Raw genomic sequence first — 22,036 nt, forward strand, 5'->3', positions numbered from 1 at the left:
CAATCCAATCCAATCCAACACAGTCACTGACACAGCGGACACACGCTGACCTGGTTGGAGTTTTTAAAGATAGCCTCCACCGTCTGCTTGTTGCGACAGCCACCGGCTGTGGCCACAGAATTGGCCGTGTCGGCCAGTCGCTGGGCGTGCGCCTGGAAGTTACGGGCCTTGTCCTCAAAGTTGCCTTCCCTTCCAGGGGTACCTGCACATGGACAATGCTGTTTTCTACTGCACTGTACTGTTGTACTATACTATACTTGACAGCTGTGATATATATGTTTTCTTTTGCCGTGAAATGCTGTACTACACTTGACAGCTGTGATAAATGTGTTTTCTACTGCTGTGAAATGCTGTACTAGACTTGACAACTCTGATATGTGTTTTCGTTTGCCGTGAAATGCTGTACTATACTTGACAGCTGTGATATATGTTTTCTTTTGCCGTGAAATGCTGTACTAATGTTTTCTACTGCCGTGAAATGCTGTACTACACTTGACAGCTGTGATATATGTGTTTTCTACTGCCGTGAAATGCTGTACTACACTTGACAGCTGTGATATGTTTTCTACTGCCGTGAAATGCTGTACTACACTTGACAGCTGTGATATGTTTTCTACTGCCGTGAAATGCTGTACTACACTTGACAGCTGTGATATTTGTGTTTTCTACTGCCGTAAAATGCTGTACTACACTTGACAGCTGTGATATATGTGTTTTTTACTGCCATGAAATGCTGTACTACACTTGACAGCTGTGATAAATGTGTTTTCTACTGCCGTGAAATGCTGTACTACACTTGACTGCTGTGATATATGTTTTCTACTGCCGTGAAATGCTGTACTACACTTGACAGCTGTGATATATGTGTTTTCTACTGCCGTGAAATGCTGTACTACACTTGACAGCTGTGATAAATGTGTTTTCTACTGCCGTGAAATGCTGTACTACACTTGACAGCTGTGATAAATGTGTTTTCTACTGCCGTGAAATGCTGTACTGTACTTGACAACTGTGATATGTTTTCTACTGCCGTGAAATGCTGTACTACACTTGACAGCTGTGATATATGTGTTTTCTACTGCCGTGAAATGCTGTACTGTACTTGACAGCTGTGTTACTGACTGTGTTGTGTTACAGTACTGTGGTGTACTGCACTGTAGTGTCCTGAGTGCTATGTTGTCCTGTGTTACAACTGCACTGCACTGTTAAGTTTAACACTGCATATTGTTCTGCGCTGTATTGCAATACATCCACAATACTGCACTGTGCTGCAATACACCCACAATACTGCACTGTACTGCAATACATCCACAGCCACATCCGCACACACACACACACAAACACATCCACACACACACATACACCTACAGCCCCCCCTTCCCACCCACCCCACACACCACCACCATCCCCCCACACCCCCCCCCACCTACAACCACCCCTCACCCCACACACGCATATCCACACATACACAGACACACATCCACACACCTACACACACACCCCTTCACACACACACACACACAAACACATCCCCATTCACACACACATTCACATCCCCCCCACCCCCCACCCCACACCTCCCCCACACACAGTGTTGTCCCACTCACCCATGGGCACCACAGCAGCCTCACTCAGCTGTTTGAGTGGTGTGGAGATGTCGATGAAATCTTCAGCCACCTGACACACACACGTTACCGACAGTCAGACTCTTTCACTGGGAGCAGGTCAGACGGATTCGATTCTTGCTATTTCACCCACTCTCCGATCATGCCGCTACCCTCAACTGCCTCTGCACAGTTTGATTCTTTGTCCTCTCTCTCTTTCTCTCTCTCTCCCTCCCTCTCTCTCTCCCTCCCCCTCTCTCCCTCCTCCTCTCTCTCTCTGAACACACATATGCTAATTTGATATTTCCGATCTCCCAGGCCAACAGATGTGCAGACCTGCTTGTGCCTGAACCCCCTTCATGTGTATATGCATGCATCAAAGATCAAATACGCATGATAAAGATCCCGTAATCCATGCCAGCTTTCGGTGGGTTATGGAAACAAGAACATACCCAGCATGCATTCTCCCCAAAAACAGAATATGGCTGCCTACACTTCAGTGGTAAGAACGATCATACACATCATCGTCATCATCATCCAAACGTGGAAGTCGCAGCCCATGAACGGAGAAGAAGATTCGCTAATGTTTGCGCACATATACCTCTTCTTTGAACGCTTGTAATTCTCTATGGGTCTTGAGACAGGACAAAAGATTATAAGTGATTTCATGGAAGTGATCTCCATGTTAATATAAATAATGCAACTCTGTTTTGGTATAAACCTCATCAGTGTCCAGAGCAGGAGGCAGACAAAGTTTGCTGTTTCAAAATCACCAACACAGACAGCAGACCTTTAGACAATCTATTCAGACAGGGCACAACTTCTACTGAAGGGGTGTAAACTGGATACAATATTCATTCAACCTTTATGTCAGGAAAAAAGCAAGAACTTTCTACTTAATGCATGAACAGATATGTTGTTAATTCGTAGAAACTGGGTACAGTAACCATCCAACCCGTATGTCAGGAAAAAAGCAAGATCTATCTACTTAATGTATGAACACATACATTATCAATTCGTAGAAACTGGGAACAGTAATCATTAAACCCTTCTGTCAGTAAAAAAGCATGAATTATCTTAATGTATGAACAGATATATTATCAATTCATAGCTGGTCAATTCGTAGAAACTGGGCACAGTAATCTTTCAACCCTTATGTCAGTAAAAAAATTTTTTTTTAAAGCATGAACTATCTACTTCAAGTATGAACAGATAAGTTATCAATTTGTAGCTGGTCTGACATCTTTTTTGAATGATTTATAAAGAACTATATATAATGGCAGAAGCAGCAGAAAAGCGTTCCAGCTGGATCTAGTCAAGGAGGAATCAAACAGGACATACGATAGCTCAGTGGTTAAAACGTCTTCCAAAAAGGTTACTCATTCCGGAAGTGGCGACCACCCTGGAAGTGTGGGTTTCAACCTGCTGAGAACCAGGTTGGAAAAAAAAAAAAAGAAAAAAAAATAGGCGGCAATATATGGGCATCCAGGAGTCATGACCTGAATGCGGCCTGGGCCCTGCTCTCCCTAGAGTTTCTTATCACAGCAGCAAGGCTTGTTGTTACCTGACTGACGAGCGCATCCTGAATCTTGGCTTTGAGGGAGGCCAGCTTCTCTGACAAGTTGCGGGCGATGGCTTTGGCTTGAGGGGTGTTGCCCTGTGGACACACAGTTCACTACAGTCACCACACGCTGCTGTCTCTTGAGTGTGTGTGTGTGTGTGTGTGTGTGTGTGAGTTCATGTGTGTGTATGTGTGTGTGTGTGTGTTTCTGTATACATGTGTGTGTGTGTGTGTGTGTGTGTGTGTGTGTGTGTGTGTATTGTCTGGGTGAGTGCACTATGCAGCCAAACTTACAAGAAAAGAAAAGGAGAAAAAAAAAAAAGAAAAAAAAAATCATTCCAACAAACCAGACACTCCCACCCCAAACCCCCACTCCTACCTTCCCCCCACCACCCAGCCCCCACAGGGACAGCAGCACCAGAGGGGTGACCATCCCCCCACCCCCCGACGCCCCTCCGACCCTCACCCCCCGACCCCCACCCCCACTGACCTGACCCCTGCGACAGAGGTCTGAGAGCTGGTTGGTGAGGATCTCCGTCTCGTCACACAGCCGCAGCAGCTCCTGTCGCTGAGGACCGGTGCAGCAGTTGGCCACCCTGCGTCCCTCGTCCACCACCAGGCGGCTGGCTGACTCACCTGTCGCCGCCATTATTGATCGTTCACGTCATTGCCATCATCATCATCATCATCGTTCATTATCCACGTCATCATCATCATCATCATTGTTCATTGTCCACGTCATTGTCATCATCATCATCATCGTCGTTCATTATCCACGTCATCATCATCTTCATCATCGTTCATTGTCCACATCATTGTCATCATCATCCTCATCCTCATCATTCCTCGTCCAAACTGTCATCATCATCGTCTTCGTCGTCATCATCCATGTCATCATCATCATCATCGTCGTCATCATCATCCAAACAGTCATCATCATCAGCCATCATCATCATCATCATCATCGTCCTTGTTGTCGTCAATCATTATGATCATCATCATCCAAATAGTCATCATCATCACCCATCATCATAGTTGTCGTCACTGTCATCGTCCTTGTCATCATCGTCGTTATCATCATCACCACCCATGATTGTCATTGTCATCAGTCACCATCCAAACAGGCATCATCACCACCATCATCTAAGTAGTAATCATCATGCAAACAATCATCATCATCATCCAAAAAAGTCACCACCATCATCATCATCATCATCACCCGTCGTCGACATCACCATCATCATCATCACAAAGGCACGTTTCCGCTGTTTGAAGAGAGAGGAACGTTTTGTTGCCTTCAGAACTGGGCACTTTTGCGATCGTGTTTCACATCCCCCCCACCTCCACATCCCCCAGAAAAACAACTCACTTTTTTGAGAGACAACTAGTGCACGCCCTACAACAAAGTCTCCTGTTCCATCCCAAACTCAGCGCACCCTGCCACCCATCCCTCCACACACCCACACCTGACACGTCAATATCATTCGGAGACCCAACAATGCCCAAACCCCAAAATGTTCCAGTCAGTACGGCCATCATGGCACTGACCACACAGACCACAACACTGTGTCGTGGACAATGAGAACAGGCTCACAAGACTTACAATGATAACAACAGGCTGACAGACCTACAATGATGACAACAGACTGACAGACCTACAATGACAACAACAGACTGACAGACCTACAATGACGACAACAGACTGACAGACCTACAATGACGACAACAGACTGACAGACCTACAATGATGACAACAGACTGACAGACCTACAATGACGACAACAGACTGACAGACCTACAATGACGACAACAGACTGATAGCCCTACAAAGAAAACAGGAAGCAACATGAGCAGTGCTCTGTGTGTAAGAGCCTTATATCATAGATTGACACAAGTTTACAGTTGGGTCAGCAGCAAAGTGAGAGCTGTATTATCAATGCTTTCTCCAATACAATGGGAAATCATTTCCAGCTTAGTCTTTTGTGAAGAACTATGACTCAAACCAGGAACTGCACTGGCTGTTAGTGCTGCAGCCTTGGGGGCCAGTTAGTCCTTGAGAACCATCCCAGCGCAGACTGTCCTAAAAACCCTCTTGACCCAGAGAGTAGGGATGTAACCCTGGGCACCGACACTCTCCACGACAATCAAATTCTGGCCCAGATAGTCGGGACAGCAGTTACCTCCTCTGCTGTTCTGGTGGTCGCATTCGAACACGACTGACAATCACACATGCACTGACCCAGCCCCTTGTCGTCCATGCCCGGGTTGGCCAGCCACTGCCTCGCCTGCTCCACCTTGCCCTCCACTGTGGGCGCCGGCTTGCGGATGCCGCTGCGCTCCGTGGAGCTGATGGCCGAGGCCGTCTGGTTCTGCAGCTCTCGCAGCTTGCCCTGGATCTCCCGCGCCAGGGACATGGCCTGGGGGCTGCTGCCCTGTGGGGGCAGGGTGCACAGTATTGTTGTCGTTATTAGTAGTCATCCTCATAGTAGTAGTAGTAGTATAATTATAATAATTATCATTATTAATGATACATAGCCTCTTTTATCCCAAGTTGACTTTTACCAAGATTATATTTTTTCTTCCTCTTACTACTATAATCATTACTAGCAGTAGTATCATTATTATCATCATTATCAACATCATCATCATTATTACTAACGTATTCATCTATTATTATTACTACTATTATCTATTCAATTTTTTATCATCATCGTTTTTTTTATCATTGTCATCATCTTTTATTTTATCATCATCATCATCATCACCATCATTTCTTCTTCTTATTATTATCATTATTATCATTGTTGTTGTTATTGTTATCATTGTATTTTGCCCTGCCACAGTCAGACAAAAAGAAACCTGCTGACTGTGTACCTTGCCCTGCTATGACAACCGTGCTGTGTACCTTGCCCTGCTATGACAACCGTACTGTGTACCTTGCCCTGCTATGACAACCGCACTGTGTACCTTGCCCTGCTATGACATCCATACTGTGTACCTTGCCCTGCTATGACAACCGTACTGTGTACCCTGCCCTGCTATGACATCCATACTGTGTACCTTGCCCTGCTATGACAACCGTACTGTGTACCTTGCCCTGCTATGACAACCACAGACTGTGTACCTTGCCCTGCTATGACATCCATACTGTGTACCTTGCCCTGCTATGACAACCAGACTGTGTACCTTGCCCTATGACAACCATACTGTGTACCTTGCCCTGCTATGACAACCGTACTGTGTACCTTGCCCTGCTATGACAACCACAGACTGTGTACCTTGCCCTGCTATGACATCCATACTGTGTACCTTGCCCTGCTATGACATCCATACTGTGTACCTTGCCCTGCTATGACAACCGTACTGTGTACCTTGCCCTGCTATGACAACCGTACTGTGTACCTTGCCCTGCTATGACAACCGTACTGTGTACCTTGCCATGCTATGACAACCAGACTCTGTACCTTGCACTGCTATGACAACTGTACTGTGTACCTTGCCCTGCTATGACAACCGTACTGTGTACCTTGCCCTGCTATGACAACCGTACTATGTACCTTGCCCTGCTATGACAACCACAGACTGTGTACCTTGCCCTGCTATGACAACCGTACTATGTACCTTGCCCCGCTATGACAACCGTACTGTGTACCTTGTTCTGCTATGACAACCACAGACTATGTACCTTGTCCTGCTATGACAACCATACTGTGTACCTTGCCCTGCAATGACATCCGTACTATGTACCTTGCCCTGCTATGACAACCATACCGTGTACCTTGCCCTGTTGTGACAACCACAGACTGTGTACCTTGTCCTGCTATGACAACCGTACTGTGTACCTTGCCCTGCTATGACAACCATACTGTGTACCTTGCCCTGCTATGACAACCGTACTGTGTACCTTGTCCTGCTATGACAACCGTACTGTGTACCTTGCCCTGCTATGACAACCGTACTGTGTACCTTGCCCTGCTATGACAACCGTACTGTGTACCTTGCCCTGCTATGACAACCGCAGACTGTGTACCTTGCCCTGCTATGACAACCATACTGTGTACCTTGCCCTGCTATGACAACCGTACTGCATACCTTGCCCTGCTATGACAACCGTACTGTGTACCTTGCCCTGCTATGACAACCATACTGCATACCTTGTCCTGCTATGACAACCATACTGTGTACCTTGTCCTGCTATGACAACTGTACTGTGTACCTTGTCCTGCTATGACAACCATACTGTGTACCTTGTCCTGCTATGACAACCATACTGTGTACCTTGCCCTGCTATGACAACCATACTGTGTACCTTGTCCTGCTATGACAACAATACTGTGTACCTTGTCCTGCTATGACAACCATACTGTGTACCTTGTCCTGCTATGACAACAATACTGTGTACCTTGTCCTGCTATGACAACCGTACTGTGTACCTTGCCCTGCTATGACAACCGTACTGTGTACCTTGCCCTGCTATGACAACCGTACTGTGTACCTTGTCCTGCTATGACAACCATACTATGTACCTTGCCCTGCTATGACAACCGTACTATGTAGCTAGGCTATGACAACCGTACTATGTACCTAGGCTATGACAACCACAGACTGTGTACCTTGCCCTGCTGACGCAGTTCTGACAGAGCATTGGACATGGACTCGATGTCGCCCACATTCTTCATGATGGCGTCCCTTTCCTGGCGGTTGGTGCAGCGGTCAGCCACCTTCCGGGCGTCGTCCAGGATCTGACGGAGGGCTTTGTCACCTGGACACACACAGTCACCTTTAGTCACCTTTGGTGTGTGATTACAGAAAAAACAAAAATTCAAATCTTGTAGAGGAGCGTGCTGAAATCTGGGAAAATTCATGACTAAGGTTAAGACTGTGATGTAACATGTCTGAAGGATGGCTTTGTCACCTGGACACACACAGTCCCACTCACCTTTAGTCATAGGCGTGTGTGTGATTATAGAAAAAAAGTTCAAATCTTGTTGAGGGGTGTGTTGAAAGCTGGAAAGAAATCATTTTTAAGGCAAAGCTTGTTATGTGATGTGTCCTTTTCTTGCTGGGAAAATTCTTAAATAAGGTATCGTTATGTAACATGTCCTTTCCTTGCTGGGAAAATTCATAAATAAGGTTAAGATTTGTATGTGATATGTCCTTTCCTTGCTCAGAAATAAGGTTAAGATTGTTATGTGATGTGTCCTTTTCTTCATCTCATCACTGATTTCAGGTATCAGAATGACTGTCGACGGGCGCAATAGCCGAGTGGTTAAAGCGTTGGACTGTCAATCTGAGGGTCCCAGGTTCGAATCACGGTGACGGCACCTGGTGGGTAAAGGGTGGAGATTTTTACAATCTCCCAGGTCAACATATGTGCAGACCTGCTAGTGCCTGAACCCCCTTCGTGTGTATATGCAAGCAGAAGATCAAATACGCACGTTAAAGATCCTGTAATCCATGTCAGCGTTCGGTGGGTTATGGAAACAAGAACATACCCAGCATGCACCCCCCCGAAAACGGAGTATGGCTGCCTACATGGCGGGGTAAAAACGGTCATACACGTAAAAGCCCGCTCGTGTGCATACGAGTGAACGCAGAAGAAGAAGTAGAAGGACTGTCGAGAGATTGTCATGCTTTTTCATTGTTTGTTAATCACCAGATTAATTTGTTCCCCTGCCTTTTCATGTTTCCCATTACTTGACAAGTGCATACTTTTGCTACTGTCCACCCTCCACAGAATGAAATGAAAAAAGACAAGACAAGCCAGGATGAGACAAGACAAGACAAGATGAGACAAGACGAGTAAGATGAGACAAGATGAGACAAGACAAGTAAGATGAGACAAGACAAGTCAGGATGAGACAAGACAAGACAGGATGAGACAAGACAAGACAAAACAAGACAAGACAGGATGAGACAAAACAAGACAAGACAATACAGGATGAGACAAAACAAGACAAGACAATACAGGATGAGACAAAACAAGACAAGACAAGACAGGACAAGTCAGGATGAGACAAGATAAGGCAAGACAAGACAAGATAAGACAAGGCAACACAGGACAAGACAGTGGCACTGCACTCACCAGCACTGCCCACAAGAGCAGCAGGGTCCTGCAGCCAGTCCTGTGCCGACTGCATCTTGCCCTCTATGGCATTCTGAAAATAACAACACTGTGTGCAATGTCTTGCCCTTTACAGCATTCTGAAAATAACAACACTGTGTGCAATGTCTTGCCCTTTACAGCATTCTGAAAATAACAACACTGTGTGCACTGTCTTGTCCTTTACAGCATTCTGAAAATAACAACACTGTGTGCACTGTCTTGCCCTCTATGGCATTCTGAAAATAACAATATTGTGTGCACTGTCCTGCCCTCTATGGCATTCTGAAAATAACAACACTGTGTGCACTGTCTTGCCCTCTATGGCATTCTGAAAATAACAACACTGTGTGCACTGTCTTGCCCTCTATGGCATTCTGAAAATAACAACACTGTGTGCACTGTCTTGCCCTCTATGGCATTCTGAAAATAACAACACTGTGTGCACTGTCTTGCCCTCTATGGCATTCTGAAAATAACAACACTGTGTGCACTGTCTTGCCTGTCCTGCCCTCTATGGCATTCTGAAAATAACAACACTGTGTGCACTGTCTTGCCCTCTATGGCATTCTGAAAATAACAACACTGTGTGCACTGTCTTGTCCTCTATGGCATTCTGAAAATAACAACACTGTGTGCACTGTCTTGTCCTCTATGGCATTCTGAAAATAACAACACTGTGTGCACTGTCTTGCCCTCTATGGCATTCTGAAAATAACAACACTGTGTGCACTGTCTTGTCCTTTACAGCATTCTGAAAATAACAACATTGTGTGCACTGTCTTGCCCTCTATGGCATTCTGAAAATAACAACTGTGTGCACTGTCCTGCCCTCTATGGCATTCTGAAAATAACACTGTGTGCACTGTCTTGTCCTCTATGGCATTCTGAAAATAACAACACTGTGTGCACTGTCTGAATGACATGAAGACCTCAACATTCACAATATATCCCCATCTCCTGAGAAAATTTTCACAAAGTGTTTTACAATCCAAAACGAGAATCAAAGGACTGGGTCAACAATGCATGACTGACGTAAACACAGGACTGTATGCGACAATCTCCTTTTAACACAACCAAGACACACTCAAGAGGACAGCCAGCTGGTCACATCCTGCCTACTTTCGGTTCAGTATCAAGGAGGCCTCAGAGCAAGCGCACTGATCCATACATGCTACACCACAAATGCTTAAAAAGCATGCACACAAGGAAGTAGATGACTGACCGACAAAAAGACGCCACACGCTGGTCAGGTGTGGAGAACCCACCAAAATCTTAACATTCAACACACACTGGTCAGATGTGGAGAACCCACCAAAACCTTAACATTCAACACACACTAGACAGGTGTGGAGAACCCACCAAAGTCTTAACATTCAACACACACTGGTCAGGTGTGGAGAACCCACCAAAGTCTTAACATTCAACACACACACTGGTCAGATGTGGAGAACCCACCAAAATCTTAACATTCCTCACACACTAGACAGGTGTGGAGAACCCACCAAAACCTTAACATTCAACACACACACTGGTCAGGCATGGAGAACCCACCAAAACCTTAACATTCAACACACACTGGTCAGATGTGGAGAACCCACCAAAACCTTAACATTCAACACACACACTGGTCAGATGTGGAGAACCCACCAAAACCTTAACATTCAACACACACTGGTCAGATGTGGAGAACCCACCAAAACCTTAACATTCAACACACACACTGGTCAGATGTGGAGAACCCACCAAAACCTTAACATTCAACACACACACTGGTCAGATGTGGAGAACCCACCAAAACCTTAACATTCAACACACACACTGGTCAGATGTGGAGAACCCACCAAAACCTTAACATTCAACACACACATTGGTCAGATGTGGAGAACCCACCAAAATCTTAACATTCAACACACACACTGGTCAGGCATGGAGAACCTCCCAAAACCTTAACATTCAACAAACACAAAACAGGTGTGGAGAACCTACCAAAACCTTAACATTCAACACACACTGGTCAGATGTAGAGAACCCACCAAAACCTTAACATTCAACCCACACAATACCTGCCTCCTCTCTGCAAGGCCCCGCACCGACAGGTGCCCTTACCTGGCACTTCTTCATGACGGTGAGGTCATCAGCATCCCACTCCTCCTCATCGTAGGTGGTCAGCTGCAGGACGCGGATGATTTCGTGGATCTCGTCTGACATCTTGCGCACAGTGTAGTCCCGGTTGTTCTGGGCCTCGATCAGTCCCTGACCTGTGAACCGACACGCGCCGAGCAGTGCAACATGCATCACAAGGAACATAACACAGCTTGGGCTTAATATCTCTTGAAACATTTTGAGCTACATCTCTCTCAAGACAGTTTGGGCTAGGCCTCACTTGAGACAGAGCTATGTCTGTCTCAAGACAGTATGGGCTGTCTGTCTCAAGATGGTATGTTTCTGTCTCAAGACAGTATGGGCTGTCTGTCTCAAGACAGTATGGTTCTGTCTCAAGACAGAATGGGCTGTCTGTGTCAAGACAGTATAGGCTGTCTGTCTCAAGACAGTACAGGCTGTCTGTGTCAAGACAGTATGGTTCTGTCTCAAGACAGTATGGGCTGTCTGTCTCAAGACAGTATGATTCTGTCTCAAGACAGTATGAGCTGTCTGTCTCAAGACAGTTTGAACTAGGTCTCTCTTAAGGCCATATGGAAAAGGTCTCTCTTGAGACACTTTAGACAAGGGCTCTCTCAAGACAGTTTGGGCTGGGTCTCTCTTTTGCCTCCCCCCACCCCCACCCCACCCCCTGTCCCCTTCTTTGCCTTCAAATGACCTTGATCAAAGGTCAAGGCTACAATGAAAAATCTTATAAGCTGTTTCAACAACTTTCTGCACATTGGGGCATCAACATAAATATCAGCTGCAGCGACTGATCAGAACCAATGAAATCCATTTGAAATTGAGTGCTTTGACTCCACCTTGGTTCAAAAGACTGTTCTTTGCAACAAGAAAAAAAAAGGGTTAAAAAAAAAAAAAGAAAAGAAAAAAGAAAAAAAAAAAAGAACAAAAGAGGCCTACCTGACTGCTTGGCGGTGATGAAGATCTTGATGCCGGAGATGAGGACAGGTGTGAGGTTCTTCACCTGCTCCAGGGAGCGCAGCAGCATCTCCCGGTGCACCTGGTGCGTCAGTTCCTTTTCCCGCGAGTCTACGTTCTTCGTCATCCGCGTCAGCACCGGGCTGAGGTTCTGTGGCAAGCAGCACAACACACGCTTGTCAATGTGTTGTGTGTGTTGAGTCAGGTACACACCTGTCAACGTGTCGTGTGTGTTAAGTCAGGTACGCACTTGTCAATATTTCATGTGGATTGAGTCAGGTACACATTTGTCAACATGTCATGTGTGTTTGGTCAGGTACATACTTCTCAATGTGTCATGCGTATTGAGTCAGGTACACACTTGTCAACGTGTCATATGTGTTAAGACAGGTACACACTTGTCAACGTGTCGTGTGTGTTAAGTTCGGTACGCACTTGTCAACATGTCGTGTGGATTGAGTCAGGTACACACTTGTCAACACATCATGTGTGTTCGGTCAGGTACACACTTGTCAACGTGTCATGTGTGCTGAGTAAGGTACACACTTGTCAATGTGTCATGTGTATTGAGTGAGGTACACACGTGTCAACATGTCATGTGGATTGAGTCAGGTACACACCTGTCAAATTTCATGTGTATAAGGACACAAGTACACTTGTCAACACATAATGTGCATAGACCAGCATAATAGAGTCAGACACACACTAATAAACATGTCATTTGTACAGAGTCGGGGACACACTTGTCAACACATCATGTGTGTTGAGTCAGGAGAACGCTTGTCAACGTGTCATGTGAACTGAGTCTGGTGCACACTTGTCAACATGTCATGTGTACTGAATCAGGTACACACTTGTCAACACGTCGTCTGGAAAGAGACAGGTACACACTTGTCGACACTTCACATGTACAGGGACAGGTACACATTAGTAATTTTTTTTTACATTATGTGTATGAAATCAGGTGCACACGAGGTGTGACAGACAGTTACCTTGACAAAGGTCACCAGATCCTCCATGCGGTCGACCACTTCCGTGATGGCCAGGTACTCCAGCACATTTTTACACACCCTGACAATTTTGCGCACCTCTGACTCATCAAACGCCAGCAGCAGAGCGGATGTGCCCTGCAGGATGCCTGTGTGTGGAGAAAAAGAAAAAAAAAAAAAAAAAAGCATGGAATATTTGTGTGACGTGAATAAAATCTGTAGTGGTTAGATCAATAAATATTCCTTCTTTTTCTTCCTCTTGTTCCTTACAGCGGATGGACACACAAGTCTCTTCAATAAAGGCAGCTGTATATTGCTGGTCAGATCAATAAACATTCCTTCTTCTTCTTCTTCTTCTTCTTCCTCTTGTTCCTTACAGCGGATGGACACACAAGTATCTTCAATAAAGGCAGCTGTATACTGCTGGTCAGATCAATAAATATTCCTTCTTCTTCTTCTTCCTCTTGTTCGTTACAATGGATGGACACCCCAGTCTCTGCAATGAAGGCAGCTGTATATTGCTGGTCAGATCAATAAACATTCCTCCTTCTTCTTCATTTTGTTTCGTTACAATTTACAATGGATGGACATCCCAGTCTCTGCAATAAAGACAGCTGTATATTGCTGGTCAGATCAATAAATATTCCTTCTTCTTCTTCATTTTGTTTCGTTACAATGGATGGACATCCCAGTCTCTGCAATGAAGGCAGCTGAGTGTTGCAGGTCCTCTTTCACAGCCGTAGAGCTTCAATGCATATTCCAAGTGTGAGGATTTTGAAAAAAAAGCCATCTGATCACAGTAGCTCTGAACCTCCTACAACTTCTAACAATACCAAAGACTGCACTGTATGATTGTATGCTGCTGGCACCAACATTCCTTACATGACACTATCTAATATTTTCAAATATCATACTGTCAAAGAACACACATGTGGCAGTATGAATTTTTGTACCTTGCTATATCACATATCAAAACCGAAGCCTATAAACAACTCATTATCAAATCACATTCGGATGAGACAACGAACAGAGGTCATGTGCTTAGCATGTACTTAGCGCACATAAAAGAACCCACAGCAACAAAAGGGTTGTCCCTGGCAAAAATTATGTAATACAAAAAAAATCTACTTTGACAGTGAAACGAACATATACTTGAACACAGAAAAAAAAAAAAAAAGAAGAAGAAAATCAGGGTGGCTTTGCACTGTGGCAACATGCTCTGCCCAGGGACAGCAGCCTTAATTTCACATAGAGGAATCTGTTACGACAACAATACAGCAGCAAATACAACACAACACAACACAACACAACACAACACAAAACAACACAGCACAACACAACACAACACAATATCTGTGTGGTGGTCGAATGGTTAAAGCGCTTTATTCTCAGGAAAATTTTCCAACCTTTCAGGTCAGCATGTGCAGACCTGCTTGTGTCTGCACCTCCTTCATGTGTACACACACACACACACACACACACACACACACACACACACATATATATATATATATATATATATATATATATATATATATATATATATATGCAAAAGATTAAATACGCATGCTAAAGATCCTGTAATCCATGTCAGTGTTTGGTGGGTTATGGAAACACAGAAACACAAAATACCCAGCATACATCAACCATGACAGATTCATCAGCAAGTTGACGCTGATGTTTGTCATGTAATACAAATAGAAAGAAGAAGAAGAATACAATACAATTCAATACAATACAAAGTACAATACAATACGATACAACACAAAACAACACAATACAAACCACAACAAACATAAACATTTCTCTTGGCGACAGAACTACACATTAAAAAACAACAAAACCTGACTAAAAAACAACAACAGAACCTGACTAAAAAACAACAACAGTACCTGACTAAAAAACAACAACAACAGAACCTGACTAAAAAACAACAACTGAACCTGACTACAAAAACAACAACAACAACAGAACCTGACTAAAAAACAACAACAACAGAATCTGACTATAAAAACAACAACAACAACAGAACCTGACTATAAAAACAACAACAGAACCTGACTATAAAAACAACAACAACAGAACCTGACTAAAAAAACAACAACAGAACCTGACTAAAAAACAACAACAACAGAACCTGACTATAAAAACAACAACAACAACAACAACAACAGAACCGGACTAAAAAACAACAACACAGACCTGACTAAAACAACAACTGAAACCTGACTACAAAACAACAACAACAATGAACCTGACTAAAAAACAACAACAAACAGAATCTGCCTAAAAAACAACAACAACAGAATCTGACTATAAAACAACAACAACAACAGAACCTGACTATAAAACTACACACAGACCTCGACAACAGAACCTGACTATAAAAACAACAACAACAACAACAGAACCTGACTAAAAAAACAACAACAACAGAATCTGACTATTAAAACAACTACACAACAAACAGAACCTGACTATAAAAACAACAACAGAACACTGACACATGATACCTGACTATAAAAACAACAACCAACAGAACCTGACCTAAACAACAACACACGAACCTGACTATAAAAACAACAACAACAACATAACAGAACACCCTGACTATAAAAACAACAACAGAACCTGACTAAAAACAACAACAACAGAACCTGACAACAGAACCTGACTATAAAAACAACAACAACAACAACAGAACCTGACTATAAAAACAACAACAGAACCTGACTAAAATAACAACAACAGAACCTGACCTCTGGAGCCTTCGATCAGTTTCTTTCTTGCCGGCCCGGAGTAGGGGTCGACCCGCAGCAGGTCGGAGGCCTCCAGCAGCAAGAGAGACGACTCCTCCACTCGGGTCAGGGCCGGAGGCATGTCTTGCTTCAGAATCTGGTCGTCACTGCTGTTGACCGTCTCGTAGCCAACCTGGTTCACGCAAACTTCAACTTTAACTCATTCCACCCAACATTTACATGCCTGTCTCTGCTGTTGACCGTCTCGTAGCCAACCTGGTTCAGGCGGCTTCTACTTTAACTCATTCCACCCCACAGCTACATGCCTGTCTCTGCTGTTGACTGTCCTGTAGCCAACCTGGTTCAGGCGGCTTCTACTTTAACTCATTCCACCCCACAGCTACATGCCTGTCTCTGGTGTTGACTGTCCTGTTGCCAACCTGGTTCAGGCAGCTTCTACTTTAACTCATTCCACCCCACAGCTACATGCCTGTCTCTGCTGTTGACTGTCCTGTAGCCAACCTGGTTCACGCAAACTTCGACTTTAACTCATTCCACCCCACAGCTACATGCCTGTCACTGGTGTTGACCGTCTCGTAACCACCCCACAGTTACATGCCTGTCTCTGCTGTTGACTGTCCTGTAGCCAACCTGGTTCAGGCAGCTTCTACTTTAACTCATTCCACCCCACAGCTACATGCCTGTCACAGGTGTTGACCGTCTCGTAACCACCACACATTTACATGCCTGTCACTGCTGTTGACCGTCTCGTAACAAACCTGGCTCACGTGACTTCTACTTTAACTCATTCCACCCCACAGCCTCATATGCCTGCTACAACTCCCCTAGACCAGCACTACATGAGGCCACAGCAGAAAAAACAAAAAGAAAAAAAAAGAACAAGGTGGCTCACTAAAAAAGCGAAAATAGATGGGAGAATTGTTGATTTCATCAGTCAAACTCAAACAAAGCTTCATGTTCATGTTTCTGTAATCCGTAAACGATTCAGTTTAGAATGCCAACTGTACCAAGCAAGAATGAAGGAAACTAGAATAGTGTGTTGGTACGAGAATAGCTGTACCCGGTCCACAGGGGAAGTAATCATGGTATGAGTTAACTCGTACCTGATATAGAATGAGTTAATACACTGTAGTCACACTGGCAGTCACAGTGGCCTTGCCAAAACAGTCCTCTAACTAAGGAACTGCTGAGGGAGGGAGACGGGAGGGAAAGACAAGATAAAAAAACAACATGCCCAACTCATGAACATATATATATATATATATATATATATGCAAATAGCAAACTAAGAAAAAGTTGCTGAAGAAAATCAAACAACAGTTCCCAATTTAAAAAACTTGCTTAATTTCTGCTGTTCATTTTTAGTAACATTTAGTGAATTGTAGAAACTGCCTTTCACGGCCATTGGGTCAGTGAATTCAAATATATATCTACTTTGTCTAGGGCTAGGTATCTTCTGATGCTGAGCCCTAGACAAAGTGGATATATATCCATATATATATATATATATATAAATTCAATGCCCCCAATGTCTGTAAAAGGCTACAGGACCTTTAACCTCTGACACATAAAACTACAGGTGCAATAGGCAAGTGGTTAAAGCGTTGGACTTTCAATCTGAGGGTCACGGGTTCAAATCTCAGTAACAGCGCTTGGTGGGTTATGGGTGGAGATTTTTCCGATCTCCCAGGTCAACATATGTGCAGATCTGCCTGTGTCTGAATCCCCTTCGGGTGCATACGCAAGCAGAAGATCAAATATGCACGTTAAAGATCCTGTATTCCATGTCAGCATTCGGTGGGTTGTGGAAACAATAACACACCCAGCATGCACACCCCTGAAAACGGAGTATGGCTGCCTACATGGCAGGGTAAAAACGGTCCTACACAAAAAAGCCCACTCCTGTACATAAGAGTGAACGTGGGAGTTGCAGCCAACGAACAAAGAAGAAGACACATAACACAGTCCCCTCCTCCTCCACAGTACATACCCGCACAAGGTTGTCAACGGCCGTCTTGACAGCGCGGACAGGTATGCCCAGATCGGGCATGGCGTTGCCATCTTCAGCTTCCTCATGAAGGATCACCAGCCTTGACACCTGCAGCATGGAACAAGTTCTTTTGTGAGTTGTTTTGTTTTGGGTTTGTTTTGGGGGTTTTTTTTACAGTTTTTTTTCCCCTTGCACAGGTTTGATTCTTTTCAATACAACACGAATCAACAATTCACATTCAGCACATAATGAATCAGTAACATTTGACCTTCAACAGAACAATAAAATATGTTTTGTGGATCCACATCACTATAGTACAGGACAGTCAGAACCACCGTCAGCATGCTGCTCACAGGTGTTCATGTATACATCAGTGCAAGCAGGCTGCTCACAGGTGTTCATGTATACATCAGTGCAAGCAGGCTGCTCACAGGTGTTCATGTATACATCAGTGCAAGCAGGCTGCTCACAGGTGTTCATGTATACATCAGTGCGAGCAGGCTGCTCACAGGTGTTCATGTATACATCAGTGTCAGCACAGGTGTTCATGTATCATCGGTGTCAGCAGGCTGCTCACAGGTGTACATACATGTATACATCAGTGTCAGCACAGGTGTTCATGTATACATGAGTGTAAGCATGCTGCTCACAGACCTGTGTACATGTATGTACCTGTCATCAGTGTCAGCATGCTGCTCACAGACCTGTGTACAGGTATACACATGTACCTGTCAGCAGTGTCAGCATGCTGCTCACAGACCTGTGTACAGGTATACACATGTACCTGTCATCAGTGTCAGCATGCTGCTCACAGACCTGTGTACATGTATGTACCTGTCATCAGTGTCAGCATGCTGCTCACAGACCTGTGTACATGTATGTACCTGTCATCAGTGTCAGCATGTTGCTCACAGACCTGTGTACAGGTATACACATGTACCTGTTATCTGTGTCAGCATGCTGCTCACAGACCTGTGTACATGTATATACCTGTCATCAGTGTCAGCATGTTGCTCACAGACCTGTGTACAGGTATACACATGTACCTGTCATCAGTGACAGCATGCTGCTCACAGACCTGTGTACAGGTATACACATGTACCTGTCATCAGTGTCAGCATGCTTTTCACAGACCCGTGTACAGGTATACACATGTACCTGTCAACAGTGTCAGCATGCTTTTCACAGACCTGTCTACAGGTATACACATGTACCTGTCATCAGTGTCAGCATGCTTTTCACAGACCCGTGTACAGGTATACACATGTACCTGTCAACAGTGTCAGCATGCTGCTCACAGACCTGTGTACAGGTGTACACATGTACCTGTCATCAGTGTCAGCATGCTGCTCACAGACCTGTCTACAGGTATACACATGTACCTGTCATCAGTGTCAGCATGCTGCTCACAGACCTGTCTACAGGTATACACATGTACCTGTCATCAGTGTCAGCATGCTGCTCACAGACCTGTCTACAGGTATACACATGTACCTGTCAGCAGTGTCAGCATGCTGCTCACAGACCTGTCTACAGGTATACACATGTACCTGTCATCAGTGTCAGCATGCTGCTCACAGACCTGTCTACAGGTATACACATGTACCTGTCAGCAGTGTCAGCATGCTGCTCACAGGTGTACATGTAAACACACATTGATTATAGTTGTTGATCCACGTATATTACATTCAACACCAGTGTCATCATGCTGCTAAAAGGTATCAAATAAATAAATAAATGAAAAAGACAGGAAAACAGAAACAGAAATCTTTAAGATCATATCTGCGTACATGTATAGGTAAGTAATCAAGATGTAAACATTTCATGAGTATCCATTTGTGTTCATATCTATTTTCCATGTAAAACCTATGGAAACCAAAGACAGACACATGGTTTGTATGTATGATACCTCTATGAACAGGTACATATCCTGTAAGAAAAATGGTAGCATCCATTTATGGGTCTGTGTGAGCAAACACTGGAAAACAGGCCACACATGGGATCTTCCAGCTCATGAGAAAATTTCTTGACATGGTGATCTGGACCTTCTTCTTTTCTTTTTTTTCAAGTTTTTTTTTTTTTTTTTTTTTTAAGAGAGAAAAACCTCAGAGTTTTGCCAACTATATTTTGCTGCTGTTCTTTTTGTTCAGGGGTGGGTGGGGATCGAGATGGGATGGGGTGGGGGGTGGGGGGTTCTTCCGCATTAATCAATCATCTGAAATTTTGAATTAAAAAAAAAAAAAAGAAAAAAAGAAGGAAAATTATCATAATACTGAAATTCATACTTCACAAAGAATGAGTAAAATCGTTAGCTTAAAAGGTGTTTTATGAAACTGACAGCCTGTTCTCTCTCTCTCTCTCTCTCTCTCTCAAATACATTCACACACACACACACACACACACACACACACACACACACACACACACACACACACACACACACACACACACACAGAGAATACATATAATGGTACACACCTTCAGCTTTAAGTTTAGCGTTGTAGCTTGCATAAAAAATTGTCGTATAATGACTCTGAAGTTGAATCATTATGAAAGTTTCTTCTGGTCTCACTGCTTTGAAAAATCATTAATTGATATCACTATCAGACTGTTGTTATGTGTACATGTGTGCTTGTGTGTATGTGTGTATATGTGTGTGTGTGTGTGTGTGTGTGTGTTTGTGAGAGAGAGATTGTGTATGAGTGTATGAGAGAGAGAGAGAGAGAGAGAGAGAGAGAGAGCGAGAGATTTTGTGTGTGAATATATATATATATATACACACAGATATAATAATATATATATATATATATATATACATATACATACATATATATATATATATATATATATATATATATATATATATCTCTGTGTGTGTGTGTGTGTGTGTGTGTGTGTGTGTGTGTGTGTGTGTGTGTGTACATGTGACAGAGTGTGTGAGAGAGAGAGGGAGCATGTGTGTGTGTGTGTGTGTGTGTGAAACAAAGAGAGAGAGAGACAGAGACAGAGAGAGCGTGTGTCAGAGAAAGAAAGAGAGAGCGAGAGACAGTGAGAGAGGCAGAGAGAGCACCTGCTGGAGAGAGAGAGAGAGAGACCAGGTGATGAAAGCACCTGCTCAAACACCATATCTTGGGGTGTCAGTGTTCTACATCAGCCTGAGGCAAGACGGAACACACACAGTGAGAGACAGGGCACCTGAGACAGCCCATTAGTCATCATTAACAGCTCTCTGTGTGAGGGCATGGCACAAGCCAACTCTGTCTTAAACTTACAGACACACTGCTTATATTATACCAGACAGACACACTGCTTATGTCAGACTGACACACTGCTTATATTATGTCAGAAGAAAAAACTAAAGAGGAGGAAAAACAGCTATTCCTCTCAGATACTTATCTCCATAAAGTGTGCACTAGCCGAGTGGTCAAAGCACTGGACTTTCAATCTGAGGGTCACGGGTTCGAATCTCGGAGGCACCCGGTGGGTAAAGGGTGGAAATTTTTCCAATCTCCCAGGCCAACATATGTGCAAACCTGCCAGTGCCTGAACCCCCTTCGTGTGTATACATACACACGCATAAGATCAAATACGCATGTTAAAGATCATGTAATCCATGTCAGCGTTCAGTGGGTTATGGAAACAAGAACATACCTAGCATGCACACCCCCAAAAACGGAGTATGGCTGCCTACATGGCAGGGTAAATAAACAAAAAAATGGTCATACACATAAAATGTTAAATGTTACATGTTTGTCTGAGTGTGTATGTGTGTGTGCCTGAAATCTGATTGAATGACACAAGAAACGACTGATAAGCTGAGCGCCCAATGGCAGCCATCAGTCAGCTCTACCCAGGTAGTCAGCTTGTTGTGTAAATGACCCCGTGTTTGTAAAGCACTTAGAGCTTGGTCTCTGACCAAAGATAGGCGCTATATAAGTATCCATAT

General features: G+C 44.0%; 1 protein-coding gene across 11 annotated transcripts in view; it reads right to left on the reverse strand.

The window, feature by feature from the left end:
* The window catches only part of LOC143286727 (vinculin-like), a 95,446-nt gene that overhangs the window by 61,053 nt on the left and 12,357 nt on the right, over window positions 1–22,036 (reverse strand). For all 11 annotated transcript variants that reach the window (XM_076594445.1, XM_076594443.1, XM_076594444.1 and 8 more), the window contains exons 2-13: window positions 18,091–18,198; window positions 16,101–16,272; window positions 13,345–13,490; window positions 12,335–12,503; window positions 11,378–11,529; window positions 9,251–9,323; window positions 7,779–7,927; window positions 5,405–5,597; window positions 3,656–3,801; window positions 3,169–3,261; window positions 1,608–1,677; window positions 51–202 (exon numbers count right to left, since the gene is read on the reverse strand). In XM_076594445.1, the coding sequence (XP_076450560.1) occupies window positions 51–202; window positions 1,608–1,677; window positions 3,169–3,261; window positions 3,656–3,801; window positions 5,405–5,597; window positions 7,779–7,927; window positions 9,251–9,323; window positions 11,378–11,529; window positions 12,335–12,503; window positions 13,345–13,490; window positions 16,101–16,272; window positions 18,091–18,198 (1,623 nt within the window). The remainder of the gene's footprint in view (window positions 1–50; window positions 203–1,607; window positions 1,678–3,168; window positions 3,262–3,655; window positions 3,802–5,404; window positions 5,598–7,778; window positions 7,928–9,250; window positions 9,324–11,377; window positions 11,530–12,334; window positions 12,504–13,344; window positions 13,491–16,100; window positions 16,273–18,090; window positions 18,199–22,036) is intronic.

The sequence above is a fragment of the Babylonia areolata genome, chromosome 10, assembly GCF_041734735.1.
Source record: "Babylonia areolata isolate BAREFJ2019XMU chromosome 10, ASM4173473v1, whole genome shotgun sequence".
Lineage (NCBI taxonomy): Eukaryota > Metazoa > Mollusca > Gastropoda > Neogastropoda > Buccinidae > Babylonia > Babylonia areolata.